Raw genomic sequence first — 14,547 nt, forward strand, 5'->3', positions numbered from 1 at the left:
TGTTTGTACTGTGCTCCTGATAAAATACAAAAGGCAGGTTCTCTGATAGAACAAACCTTCCAGGACCAGAAACTGGAAAATTATGTAAAAATATCCCAGATACTGTATATAACAGACATATTTCTTTAAAAAGAAAGACTAAAGAAAGAAAGAATATTTGCTAAAATTTACCGATGTTTTATTTTTAAACTTTAGGGTGTGTGTGTACAGACGGAACAAACAGTACCAGGACTCTGTACTAAGCTAAAACCAATAGAGAGCTTTGATGATACTCTAAATTAATCATTAACATAACATACAAATGAAAAGGTACCTAAAACTTCCTATTAGGACCAAATACAATGAAACAAACACTTTTAAACATTAAGTCTGTGCAAAAACACCTATATGTTCATGTTCTGTTAGGGAGGTCAGTACACACATACCCACATGCATGACATATTAACAGAGCAAGTTAGTCTTGTACAAGACTTCCACTGAAGCCAGAGGATGGTATAGTAAAACTTTTTCCTAAACAAAGAGGTTTTTGTAACCATAAGTTCTTGTTTTCAGCTAAGGAGACATCACTGGTTTTTGAGGCAATTGTTGCTGAGATTTGGCGCTATATAAATAAAACTGAATTCAGTTGACTTTATTCCAATTTACACATACAGAAGATAATACCTCCTGGTCATAAACCCACAGCTCATTTCCTGAGGATATTATTTGCTTTTTATTCATTTGTAGTCATTTGTAGCCATCTCATATGATCTCATTTTTTCGTTTTCCTACATAAACATTTAGGATAACAACGGAAAATGTGTTGGTAAGCTAAAAAAACAAATATTTTTTTTAACCTTCAGATGACTCTTAAAAAAACTGAGTCTCTTTTTACCCTAAGGATACAAAATGCCACCTTTCTAAAAACTGCTGTAAAAATATTATATATTCAGGTTTTTCTACTTTATATGACTCCACTTCAAAATATACGTACAAAAAATGTTAGAATTCCTTTTTATTTTAACTCTTAAAAGTATGTTTACATAGCCACCCCAACCGCCCCTCCCTGAGCCTGGTTCTGCTGGAGGTTTCTTCCTGTCTTTTTTCCTGTTAAAAGGGAGTTTTTCCTCCCCACTGTCGCCAAAGTGCTTGCTCATTTGGGGTCATATGATTGTTGCTTGTTGCTTCAATGATTGGAGCTTGCCCAGGGTCACCGTCGTGACATCCGCCATAGCCAAGATCTGGGCGTCTCATGGTCCTCCAGTTGTTTCCCTTGTGCTTGTATAAAGCAGGGAGACCCGGCTTGAGTTTATCTTCAATGACTTCACAGAGGTTCACAGTTACTTCCTGAATCACCTCGCAAACTAATGGACGTGTTCCAATATTCAACTCTGCATCAGTTCCCATGCTAGTTCCCTCATTTGCCTCTCCGCTCTGCAAGTTGGGGCCCTCCACAGTGTTGGGTATTACAACTTTCCTTCACGGCATGTTGTCAGACTGTCCAAAAAAATTAGCTGTTAATGCTCATCCTAGGCTTACAGATAATAAATGTCACTGTAGTAACTTGTAATAAATTGCAGTTATAAAGTTATGGGTGTAGACTCAGCAAACAGGTGTACTAGCACTCCCTAGTACAACCTCACTTTAAGCTGCCATCTTGAAAACCAATGACCAATGGTCTTTTAAAACTACTTCAGCCTGAAATATAAATATCAAATATTAATTATAGTTTTTGGATTTTACCCTTTAAAGAAGAAGAGTTTTGACCTGTAAACACCGTCTGAGTGTTTTCCCATTCAAGGTTTTATCATGGCCACAATTTGCTGCAATATGCAGTGCATAGCTGGTGGCATGGTGTAGGTCCTGGCGTCAAACCTTTGGCTACTGGGAGATAGTAGAGCATTGCAGTCTTTGTTGAAGACCAAAATATGGGGATGGAGGAGTCCATCCTGTGACTGCTTCAACCATCTCCTTTTTCACTCTCACCTTCAGATGAGTCAGAGTTGGACTCCAGCTGGTCTGTTTCTACATCTAAGGCCTCCTCCATGTCAGCCCAGAGGAGTATGAGGTGTCACCTTCACACTTGCGCATGATCTTTTCCAGAGGCTCCTTTATGCTGTAAAGTCTTGCTATCTTCTTGCAGAGTGCTCCTGCACTACTGCTAATACTTCTAACCATGGCTGCAGTGCAGTTGCGTAAATTACCTGAGCTTTGGTTCTTGCTGCTGAGATATCTTTGAAGCTCTGAAAGGTCACCTATTAGTTATTATTATTGAATTAGTTTATAACAAACAGTGTGGCCTTCTAAGAAAAAAGACTTGCACACACAAAATTATCTAACATCATTAGCAGCACACGTTCATTGTTTCATTAGCAAGACACCCATTTGGTTGGACAAATATAAAAACAAAACAAAGGCAAGTTGTCAAAAATGAAATCTTAGCATAAAGATATGCGTTAGTTGATGTGGGATCAAAAATTGTATTTTCAGTTATTTAAATGGGACATGTTTTGGCTGGAAAATAAATTGTGGCGGCTTTTGTATAGCTTAGCCATTTTAAGCTTATTTAAGGAAATGAGACAATTCTAAAATGAAAACAAAAAATTATATCTAGCAAATATGAGGTTTTATTCGTTCAGCACAGCCAAAATAGCACGAAAATTAAAAATTGGAATGGCACAAAATGTGCCCAGAATCATCTAAGAGTTAAAGATGCATTTAAAATAGGTTCTCTTTGATAGCCATAATCGGAGAGCAAAACTGCTCTACAATTAAAAAAAATAGACAGCAACTCTGGGAGTGAATGGTAAATGGACTATAAAGCACTTTTCTATTCTATCTGTGCACTCAAAGCACTTTATAAAAGCTGGGATAATTCATAAGTCAGATCATTCTGTATCCAACATTTACACCCTGATGGATGCATCTGTGAGCAACTTTGGTATCTTTCAAACAAACTGGATCAGCTAGGGACCAAAACACCAAAACTTCCTGAGGTACATCCACCCCAGTGTGACACTAAAATTGCCTTCTGAGGATGTACTTAAAAGTCCTCTGCTGCCACCCTATGGTACAGCTTCAGAAACAAGCCTCAGAGTACTTAAAAGCACTAAACCAGAAGGTCAAGGTTGAATACTTAGTCAACCTATGTACTCATGGCCCCCAAGGCCTAGAATATTGCTGTAAAATTGTAACATGATCGATACAAAAATTAGGAGTTGTTTTTACTAATTTTCACATTAGGTTTGACCTTGACCTGATTTTGACAAAATTAAAACTCAAGCTGTTATTGGTATCTACCACTGTACAAAATTTGAACATGATATCTCAAAATCTGTGCACACCAGACTTCTAACAGACAAATAGACAGACAAACATATGGAACATATAGGGAGGATAAATTCAGGACTTGAATTTGACACAATTTTTTTACTTAATGAAATGATAATGGTAATGGTAAGATATGGTAATATTTTTTTTAAAGATGGAGCACTAAATTTAACACTGTCAATGAAATAGCATTTCCATCCATCCATCCATCTTCATCCGCTTTATCCGAGGCCGGGTCGCGGGGGCAGCAGCCTAAGCAGAGAAGCCCAGACCTCCCTCTCCCCAGCCACCTCCTCCAGCTTATCCGGGGGAACACCAAGGCGTTCCCAGGCCAGCCGAGAGATATAATCTCTCCAGCGTGTCCTGGGTCTGCCCCGGGGCCTCCTCCCGGTGGGACATGCCCGGAACACCTCACTCAGGAGGCGCCCAGGAGGCATCCTTGTCAGATGCCCGAACCACCTCAACTGGCTCCTTTCGATGTGGAGGAGCAGCGGCTCTACTCTGAGCCCCTCCCGGATGGCCGAACTTCTCACCCTATCTCTAAGGGAGAGGCCAGCCACCCTTCGGAGGAAGCTCATTTCTGCCGCTTGTATCCGCGATCTCGTTCTTTCGGTCACTACCCACAGCTCGTGGCCATAGGTGAGGGTAGGGACGTAGATCGACCGGTAAATTGAGAGCTTCGCTTTTACACTCAGCTCCCTCTTCACCACGACGGACCGGTGCAGCGTCCGCATCACTGCAGCCGCAGCACCAATCCGTCTGTCGATCTCCGGCTCCCTTCTCCCATCACTCGCGAACAAGACCCCGAGATACTTGAACTCCTCCACTTGGGGCAGGAACTCATCCCCGACCCGGAGTGGGCACTCCACCCTTTTCCGGCTGAGAACCATGGCCTCAGATTTGGAGGTGCTGATCCTCATTCCCGCTGCTTCACACTCGGCTGCGAACCGTTCCAGTGCGAGCTGAAGGCCTTCACCTGATGAAGCCAACAGAACCACATCATCCGCAAAAAGCAGAGATGAGATTCTGAGGCCACCGAAGCGAAAGCCCTCCGTCACTTGGCTGCGCCTAGAAATCCTGTCCATAAAAATTATGAACAGAACCGGTGACAAAGGGCAGCCCTGGCGGAGCCCATCACCCACCGGGAACGAGTCCGACTTATTGCTGGCAATGCGAACCAAACTCTTGCAACGGTTGTATAGGGATCGAATGGCCCGTAGCAATGGGCCAGACACCCCATACTCCCGCAACACCTCCCACAGGACACCCCGAGGGACACGGTCGAATGCCTTCTCCAAGTCCACAAAACACATGTAGACTGGTTGGGCAAACTCCCATGCACCCTCAAGTATCCTTGAGAGGATAAAGAGCTGGTCCAGTGTTCCGCGACCAGGACGAAAACCGCATTGTTCCTCCTGTATCCGAGGTTCGACTAGCGGACGAACTCTCCTTTCCAGCACCCTGGCATAGACTTTCCCAGGGAGGCTGAGGAGTGTGATCCCCCTGTAGTTGGAACACACCCTCCGGTCTCCCTTCTTAAAGATGGGGACCACCACCCCGGTCTGCCAATCCAGGGGTACTGCCCCTGATCTCCACGCAACATTGTAGAGGCGTGTCAACCAGGACAGCCCTACAACGTCCAGAGCCTTCAGGAACTCGGGGCGGACCTCATCAACACCAGGGGCTCTGCCACCAAGGAGTTGTTTAACTGCCTCAGTGACCTCGCCCCCGGAAATTGGCGGGTCATTCCCCTCATCCCCAGACTCTGCTTCCTCCTCGGAAGACGTGTCAGTGGGATTAAGGAGGTCCTCGAAGTATTCCTTCCACCGCATTTGTATTTAGAAATATAAAACAATTCCTTCACATAAAATTATGACTAGTAGTGAAACACAAAATGTAAATACAGATAAAGGGATAAATATTTCCTCAAATAATATTGCCAATAATATTTTTTATATGTGAAATAGCAGGAACTGGAAGTGAATAGAAATTAAAATGAAACTCCTTGGCTTCATTTTCCTTTGAGGGTTGAGATTTGTTATATACAGTTCCTTTATAATCACCCAAAAAAAGAAAAAAAATCACCCAATTTTAGGTCATCCTGTGGCAAGGGGTTTTATTTACTTTTCATAAAAACAAAGTATAGAAAATTCATTAACATATGCAGTATGCACCACATCAGCAAACAAAATTATTGAAATTAGTGATCCTTATTATTTATTGCATTGTGACAGGTGTGATTTCTGGTAACAGCTCTCTACTTGTGCTACGAGCTTTAAGAGTGAAGAAGGGTTATATGGGAAGAGCTTCTTTGTGTGCAGCCTCATTACCACCTCTCTAAGCCGTGACAAACAGTGGACTGCTCTGACTGATATTTCACCAGTAAGCTGCCATGACAGAGATGCCATGTTTGCGCGTGATGCTTTTTCACTCTGCAACACTGGCTGTAATAACCCTTCCAGTCTTGTACTCAGTAAAGCTGTTGACTTATATTGTTTCCCATTCAAGGCACAGACAGATTCCACTGTATTCTCAGGATCAGACTCATCAGAAGTATCATACTCTACAAGGCGAAGCTCTGAAGCCATACCAAACCTTGCAACTGGTGGAATAACATCTGAGGGCTGGACACAGGAGCCAGATTCTACTTGATCTGGCTCTCCTTTACATTTCAATGTTGACGTATCGGCTCCACACTTCTTCTGTTGTGAAAGACGACAGTCTGACACAGTAATACCTTCACATGCTGCAGCGAAGCCCTGCCAATCATCTCGGAGGCATTTCAAGTACTGCACAAAGTACTCCAGAAAGCAGGTTTCAGCTGAGATCAGAAAGTCAAGGAGGATGCTATAGTCAAAGGACATGCTCTGAAGCAGAAGCACAAAGTGACAGTGAGGGTTGAAGCCAGATGCACAGGCCGTCTCCAACACTGCAAGTTCATCCACCCCAGAAACCAGTCTAAAGATGAGAGAAAAATCTGATTAGAACATAGCATGTAAACAGTAAAAGCTTATTTGAATTTGTATGGTAAAGTGAAAGACAGTGACGTATCAGTAAACAGAGACAGAAACACACACATATATTTTAAATCTGAATACTTTTACATGTGTAAAAGTTATCTTTTAGGTATCTTTAAAGATGGTAAAATAACATCAGCCAGGCACCTCTTTACCATGATAGTTTTTTTTTTTTAATGTCATGTTGATGGATAAAGACACCTAAATCTGGTATCTGTTTTACCTGTAATGAAGAAATATGTAGAGCAGAGCTTTGGCTGCCTCCATCATGTCATCATCCTGGTCTCCAAACAGCATGCTGATCCAGCAGCAGAGATGAGTGACCTCTCTCTGTTTGAAACTGTACCGTCTCAGGAAGCCCCACAGACTCTGCAGGTATGCATAAACCTCTGTTGCACTCTTCACTTCTGTGTTAAGAAGATAATCATACGCCTAAGTCAAAGCAGAAAGGATATAAAGGCTTTAAAGATAATTGGTAAACTTTCTGGGTAAAACCTGGCCTGTTTAGAGAAAGCAATTAAAGGTAAAGACCCTACAATAATACAAAGAAAACTGCAGCAATCAAACAACTTCCTTTGAGTAAACATTTGGCCACAGTGAATTCTTTTAAAAGGACGAAACCTCCGTCAGAAACGGGCTCAGGGAGAAGCAGCCATCTGCCGCATAACCAGGTGGGGGTGATGGCAGAGAGACAGGACAAAAAACGTTTTATTTATTGATATCTATTGTCCACCTGGCACTTAGAGCTTCTCTCTAATTTATCACACTCAGTTCAGATAAAATAATTATTGTGGATGACTTAAACATCCATGTAGATGCAGCTTCAACTCTGCATTTAATCTGTTATTAAATGGCTTCTCTCAAAATGTAAAAGAACCCACTCACCACTTTAATCACTCTCTAGATCTTGTTCTGACATATAGCATAGAAACTGAACATTTAACAGTTTTTCCTGAAAACTCTTTTGACTGATCATTTCTTAATAACTTTAGATTTACAATCATTGGCTAGACAACATTTGAAATATCAAATGCTTTTAAAAATAAATATCATTTTCAAAGCATTTGTCATCCATCCGTATGGGCAGAAATCTGTGCCATCAGAAACTGAATTTGAATAAGTTAAATCTGAATTTGAATTGCTCAGATTGAATCTGAATTGTAACTTGAATAAATGCTTTTGGAAACTGAATTTGAATTAGTCTAATTTGAAATTGAATTTATGATTTGAAAATGATCATCACTAAATTGAAATTGAATTTTATATATTGAAAATGAATTCATTTGCTTTGAAACTGCATTTTATCCTTTAAAAATTCAGCTCTCGAATAATTTCAGTTTCACTCTCACCATTCAGTTTCAGTTCTACAATTCAATTTCAGTTCCAAAATTCAGTTTTTTGGAACTTACATCCGGTTCCGGTTCAAGAGTAAACGAGCGCAGATTAATAGAACTACGTTTTACTAGCGGACCGAAAGTGTTACTGACGGGAATCTACAGCGTCTTGAGCTGAATTAACTACAGTAGGGAAACATGCAAAACAGTGTCCAAACCTTTGTATTTTAGCTTTATTTATGTCTTACACAGCATCCCAACTCTTTAGCTAACTTAATAACTTTAGCTAAAGCGAATAGTTAGTCTAATTCATTAGTGCAGCATTACTGGATCACCTCCGTTTGAAGTGATATGATATGTGACTATCACTGTGTTTAACTATCATAATAATTCTTAGGGTACTGAGTGCATGCTTAATTAGTTGTTTTTTTTAACATACTGCTCCATTGCTATGTTTGACAGGCTGAAGTTGTCGGGTCACCTCCTAAATCGACCATCTTTTACAGGTGTTTTGTGCCAGAAATGGAGTGTCCACTGAAGACTGAAGATACTGAATCTCTACGCCTTGCCATTGATCCCTCTTGTGCCTTCATCTAGACAAGAGACATCAACTTAACCACTCTCACATGCTCTGTACCTACATCACCTTCCCTGACAGTCGTAGCTTGGCTCATCTGAGGGTGAAATTATAAGAATGTGTTATTTTGCAAAGTGCTCTCTAGGGTTCCTAAATAAAATATGGCATTGAGGTCATTTCTTTTGAATTAATCCCTTCTTCTGAAATATAAGAACCTCTCCTGGTTTTAATGGCACTTTGGATTTCCTTACTTTCTGTTCCACTCCCAACCCCAAATAGATGCTGACACAGTAACATGGAAGAGGGAAAGAAGTTGGAAAGGACTACTATAAATAAACCTAATGCCTAACAATGAAAAATGTAAAATAAGAACAATAATAATAAGATAAAAGATGAAGTAACAAGTTTTTAGTTTTTTGTTTATTCCAAATGATCATCCAGATGTCTGTGACATGTGATGACAAACACCATAATGGAAGGCCTTTGTCATCACATGCTTAAACTCATATATTTTTGCATATGCTGAACAGGCAGTCAGACATGCTGTAACTGTGGGGTAGAAAACTGCATGAACACCATACGGCAGGGGTCTCAAACTCCAGTCCTCGAGGGCCGCTGTCCTGCAACTTTTCCATGTGTCCCTGTTGCAACACACCTAGTAGGTCATTAGCAAGAGTATAGAACTTGAATGCATGCTGAGTTGGCAATTCAGCCATTTGATTCACGTTACAGCAGCTCATGAGTGAATGAACATGGTGCAATAAAAGTATTTTAGAAGTATATGTTTCCAAATACATATATTTACTTAAATTTACTTGAGTAGGTAGGGTTAGGGGCTGCCACCTCAGCATGCAGTCAAGTTCTATACTCTTGCTAATGACCTACTAATTGTATTCAGGTGTGTTGCACCAGGGACACATGGAAAAGTTGCATGACACCGGCCCTCGAGGACTGGAGTTTGAGACCCCTGTCATACGGAATATGACAGGTGTGGTTGAACTGCATGAAGACGCTGAAGTTTCTCTTCTCTTCTGGCAGGACAGGAATGTAGCCTTGTCCTGTGAGCCACCGTAAGGATGTACTTGGAGTAGAACTGGACTGTCACCGGCCTCAGGCTCTTCACCTTTTCAAAGACAAAGCAGTCATTTAGATAAAATATTAGATATTGTTTACCTGTAAATGCACAAAGAGAATTTAGAAATGTAATTATTGTCAAGAGTGAAAAAGCACTGATAGTGTAATCTACAGCTGTGGCCAAACGTTTAGAGAATGATTAGTGTTGTTTATTTACAAAGTTTGCTGTTTCAGTGATAGTTGTATATCATATTATATCACTTCAAACGGAGGTGATCCAGTAATGCTGCACTAATGAATTAGACTAACTATTCACTTTAGCTAAAGTTATTAAGTTAGCTAAAGAGTTGGGATGCTGTGTAAGACATAAATAAAGCTAAAATACAAAGGTTTGGACACTGTTTTGCATGTTTCCCTACTGTAGGGGTCTCTGCAAGCATACAGGGCTCTGACAGGGTACAAGATGACAACTTTGGAATTCTACTAGAAACAGTCGATCATATTTGTTTGTCAAAGCTGAATCCAGGGCAAACTAGGCTAAATTAGCGTTTTTAGCTAACAGCTACAATAAGCATAAAAGTTACTGTACGGCTATCAATTGTTAACATGACGCTTGTTCTTATACATGTAATACATTTATTACCAACCTGAGAGTTTATCCGCTGGTCATTCGACATGACGAATGACTTCTGAAGTCTTAATTCAGCTCAAGACACTGTAGATTCCCGTCAGTAACACTTTCGGTCCGCTAGTAAAACGTAGTTCTATTAATCTGCGCTCGTTTACTCTTGAACCGGAACCGGATGTAAGTTCCAAAAAACTGAATTTTGGAACTGAAATTGAATTGTAGAACTGAAACTGAATGGTGAGAGTGAAACTGAAATTATTCGAGAGCTGAATTTTTAAAGGATAAAATGCAGTTTCAAAGCAAATGAATTCATTTTCAAAAATAAAATTCAATTTCAATTTAGTGATGATCATTTTTAAACCATAAATTCAATTTCAAATTAGACTAATTCAAATTCAGTTTTCAAAAGCATTTATTCAAGTTACAATTCAGATTCAATCTGAGCAATTCAGATTCAAATTTAACTTATTCAAATTCAGTTTCTGATGGCACAGATTTCTGCCCATACATCTGCTCATCCAGACTTTTGTCTTTGATTTGAATGGTCAGGGGGAGAGAACAGACACTGAGGGGAAACATTCAGCGTTTTTTTTGTTTGTTTGTTTTTAATTGTTTTACCACTGAATGTGCTGCTGAGATTTCTGGGTGAGAAAAAAAAATCCTATGAAGTTATGTCGTTTGCTAACCCAGTACTATCACGGTTATCAAAAAGAAGAGCTTCAAATGATTTGTTTTTAATTTAATTGGTTTAAAGTTCAGCAACACCTTTAATTGTACTTATGCAAAAATTATAGATCATCAAACATGCTGCACACAATCTCAAGTGTATATCTACTGGTGATGTTTTGTTTTTTTTTGTTTTTTTATTCTCACCTGATCCTGCAGCTGTTTGGATGCAAAGCTCTATGGACTTGAGAATAATCAGGCTGACAGCTCTCAGCATCACGCAATCCCAGTTCTGAATTTGATCTCCCAGAATGTGCCTGGTTCCTCCAAAGAAAGCGCCAGACTGCATTTGAATACTCAGTAACCAATTGTCAGAAGCTGCTTTTAACACAGTTCGAGCAAGAATGCTCATATCAGAGCTCCAGTTTCCACATGTCATCCATGACGCCACATCCCCTGAAATCCAGTCCTCTCCAGCCTTCTGAAGGATTGCTCTCTTTAGAAGAAGCAGCACTCGCTTTTTAACATAATACTCTGAGGAGGAGCAGATGTTTAGGAGGGCCAACGAGTGAAGGTGGGTTATTCTCTGACTCTTCAAATGGACACCAGCTCCACATACCAAACTAGAAGAAGTCAGCACCTCAAGCAGGTCTAGCAGTAGACATAATGATGTTCCCCAGTGTGTGCTTCTGGTAAAATCCACTAAATGCTGTGACATGTGTTTCTTCTCTTCAGGGAGCAGTTTTGAACATAGAACACTTAGACTGAGGTCAAAACCTGCCAGAAGTGTCATAAGCTCTAATGGAAGAAGAAAAAAAATGTGAGACTAGACAAAATCAACCATCATCCTGTAAGCATCATAGGTTGCTCTTTTCTGCCCATATCTTACCCCAATGAGTTACCCTAGCTAAAGAACAAATGATTTTATTTACAATTTCAATAACAAACTCATCTTTAAGTAAATTCATTGAAATGTTCAAAATCTTAAAATGTTCTGGCTGCAGTTTCTACAATTTGATAATTTGCTCATTTTCTGTATTTTTGTTACCATTATAGCCTAGATATCGTGGATTTTGGACTCTTTGAAAATTAAAATTACTAACACCGTTTACCTCGATGAGCTCCTTTAAGAAGTTTTTTGGAGACTTCAGTCAGTGACCACAAACAGGCATCTAATTCAGCACCAGGCCATGGGTTCTGAAATGCTTGTTCACATTTCCTCTGCCAGACAGGACTGATAACTCCCTAAGAAATTTAAGCATACAAGCGCTTAAATTCAGTTTTAAACTGTCAAATCACAACAACAGTCACTTCAAGGCGCTCAATATTGAAAGGTAAAGACACTAAAATTTTATAGAGAAACCCTAACAGATAACCTCCTATGAGTAAGGACTTGGCAACAGTGGGGAGGAAAAACTCCCTTTCAACCTTCTTTTTAAAAGGGAGTTCCTTTCCACTGTTGTCCAACCCGTCAGAACCAGGTCACGGCAGCCATCTGCCATGACCAGTCTGGGCGGGGGACTAGATAAAAGACATGCTGTGGAAGAGAGCCGGAGATGGTGAGTAAAAAAGGGTAAGAGAAGGAGAAACGTTCAGTGCATCTTGAGAGAACCCCAGCAGCCTAAGTCTACTGTTTAGTGCTACTGTGTGGATTCAAGGTCACGCGATTCAGCCGTAGCTATAAGCTTTCAGAAAAAGGAAAGTCTTAAGCCTAATCTTAAAAGTAGAAAGGGTCTCTGTCTCCCAAATCCAAGCTGGGAGCTGGGTCCACAGAAAAGGTGCCTGATACCTGAAAGTTCTGCCTTGCATACTACTTTAAAATATCCCAGTAACCACAAGTAAATCTGCAATCTGAGAGCAAAGTGCTCCATTGGGGTGATATGGTACTATACATCTTCCTGATGACCACAATTGATCATGTGGCTCTTTGTTGTTTCATCCTGGATAGTGCTTCTGACACTCACTAGCACTTGGTCTCCTTCCCTCCGCTCAGCGTACAGTCTCAGAGGGCTAGATTTGGGGTGAAACCCTACATGCATAAGTAAGAAGCTTCGTTGTCTTGATGTCAGTGGATTTGATCTCCTCCTTTGGGAGTAGGTGGCGATTGCCTTGATCTTGTTCTTCCCATTCAGCTACTTCTCAGGACTTGCCTTACTTGCTGGGTTGTTGTAGCTTTCCTAGTAGCCTTTTCATGGTTCCCAATTGGCTATTTTCAGTGTGTTGCCTTCTGATAGACCTTAGAGGACTGCACTTCCTCTCTTTTTTTACTATTAGGGTTCTGCTCATTTTGTGTAGCTCTATGAATTCCAGGTTCCATGTGTGAGGTTTAGAGTCATAGGCTTTCTCGTAGTAAGTCCAGGTGGTGCACAGGTTGGCCAGTCTGGTCTTAGTCTTGAGTGAATGTTCCAGCTACCAGTTGCTGAAGTTTTGCCCTTCTGGTGTTTCTGCCAATTCCTTTCTGGCCCCGCTCACATATTGAGCCATGTCCCTGTTCATCTTAGTCACTATGATACCTCAAGGCACTTTCACATAGGATGTGTCTTTGCAGCAAAACAGTACTCAATTGTCTTTTTAAATTTAGCATTTTCTGCCCGAGTAAAATATTATTTGAATTTGGATAGGTTCTGTTTAACTGTGCCAGAAAGGTTTGTTGTATATCTTGACTGCTGTTTTTTAAGAAACCTCGTACTTGGGACTTGTAGTGACTTCATAATGAATTTGCTCACCTGTGTTTGTGCCTGACATGTGTGCCCCGTGGGGTTTAATTATTATTGCATCTGTGTTAAAATATTCTAAGCCCCTATAATTTGCTCAGCTGTGCAAACAACTTAATTTCAGTTTTGGTTATTTACTCTTGCCTCATGTAAGCAGCAAGGTCTGGTAGTTTTATTGTGACAAGACACTTTTATATCTTAGAGCTTACCCTCTGTCGCCACCACAGTTCAGCACCCCAAACTTCAATGCCCTTCAGTAGGGCATCCCAGGTTGGTCAGTTTAAGGCTGTCCTTTGAACCACACAATACATTTCTCTGGATTCACTGAGTTTAGAAATTGAGCTTCATTCGTAAATTGGTGAATAACGTGCACTCTCCATCGTTGCTTTTGAAAAACAGTCTCTTGTTTTGTTCAGCAGAAACATCTAGACCCTTCTGGTGTCTCCTTTTACATTACTTTAAAACTTTGCTTTTTTCACCATTCTTAACATTATACACAATGAACAGTGTTACATATTTTTTAATAGTATGTGATTTACAGTAGGCTAAAGCGTTTCAGTCAACTCAGAGACGGAAAAAAAAACGTTGCTGAAAACGAATCTCCAAAGAATGACTACTTACAGATTTGCAGATAAGGTAAAAAACACACTTTGATGCTGTCTTTGCAGCCAGATGTGAGATAATGTGGTCCTCGGCTTGGAACCGGTTTACCTATGGAAAAGGTAATTAAATCAATTATTAAGATAACTTTACGTCTTTACTCCCATGACCAGTGGTAGCACTTACAAGGTGCGTGATGAGATCCATGTCTTCAAGCAATACTTTTAGGACCTCCGCATAATAAAACTTAACGTCTGGATGCAGCCCCTGAGACGTCAGATTAGAAGAAACCCTCTCGAGGAAAGACATGCACATGCAGGTCAGCTCCGCATTCTTTTCACCGCAGTACTCTGAGGGGGAACCTTCTCTGTCTTTACCGTGGACAGGTCCACATAATCCCGAATATATTACGCTCGCTACATCGGCAGCATTTTGGGGGGGGTACGATCCCGCAAGAAAGCATCTGTACGCTTCTGTCAAACAGTTAAAAAGCCCTGTCATTATGGACAGGTCTTCGTCTTTACAACTCATATTACCCTCCATTGCGCTGCTACTTCCGCGTGGATCTCCCATGTGATATACACGGAAGCAGCCCTACAAAATACGTGAAGCATTACCAAAATAAAAT

The 14,547-nt window shown here is 40.6% G+C and overlaps 1 protein-coding gene across 1 annotated transcript; it reads right to left on the reverse strand.

The window, feature by feature from the left end:
* Positions 1–5,398: 5,398 nt before the first annotated feature.
* Positions 5,399–14,509, reverse strand: lins1 (lines homolog 1). The gene is made up of 6 exons (XM_003453873.5): positions 14,106–14,509; positions 13,941–14,030; positions 11,718–11,850; positions 10,813–11,403; positions 6,550–6,733; positions 5,399–6,267 (listed from the first exon to the last, which is right to left on the reverse strand). The coding sequence occupies exons 1-6, from the start codon at positions 14,490–14,492 to the stop codon at positions 5,523–5,525; spliced, it is 2,130 nt and encodes a 709-aa protein (XP_003453921.3). The 5' UTR covers positions 14,493–14,509; the 3' UTR covers positions 5,399–5,522.
* Positions 14,510–14,547: the final 38 nt, after the last annotated feature.

This window comes from Oreochromis niloticus, linkage group LG1 (assembly GCF_001858045.2).
Source record: "Oreochromis niloticus isolate F11D_XX linkage group LG1, O_niloticus_UMD_NMBU, whole genome shotgun sequence".
NCBI classification, from domain to species: domain Eukaryota; kingdom Metazoa; phylum Chordata; class Actinopteri; order Cichliformes; family Cichlidae; genus Oreochromis; species Oreochromis niloticus.

What these genes read in the sequence shown, in the direction of transcription:
- lins1 (XM_003453873.5), bottom strand. Translation starts at nt 14,492, where the DNA reads ATGGGAGATCCACGCGGAAGTAGCAGCGCAATGGAGGGTAATATGAGT. An exon ending in TTTACCTTATCTGCAAATCT is followed by an intron (nt 11,851 to 13,940) that starts GTAAGTAGTCAT and finishes TAAATTTCTTAG; the next exon opens with GGAGTTATCAGTCCTGTCTG. An exon ending in TACATATTTCTTCATTACAG is followed by an intron (nt 6,268 to 6,549) that starts GTAAAACAGATA and finishes TCTCATCTTTAG; the next exon opens with ACTGGTTTCTGGGGTGGATG.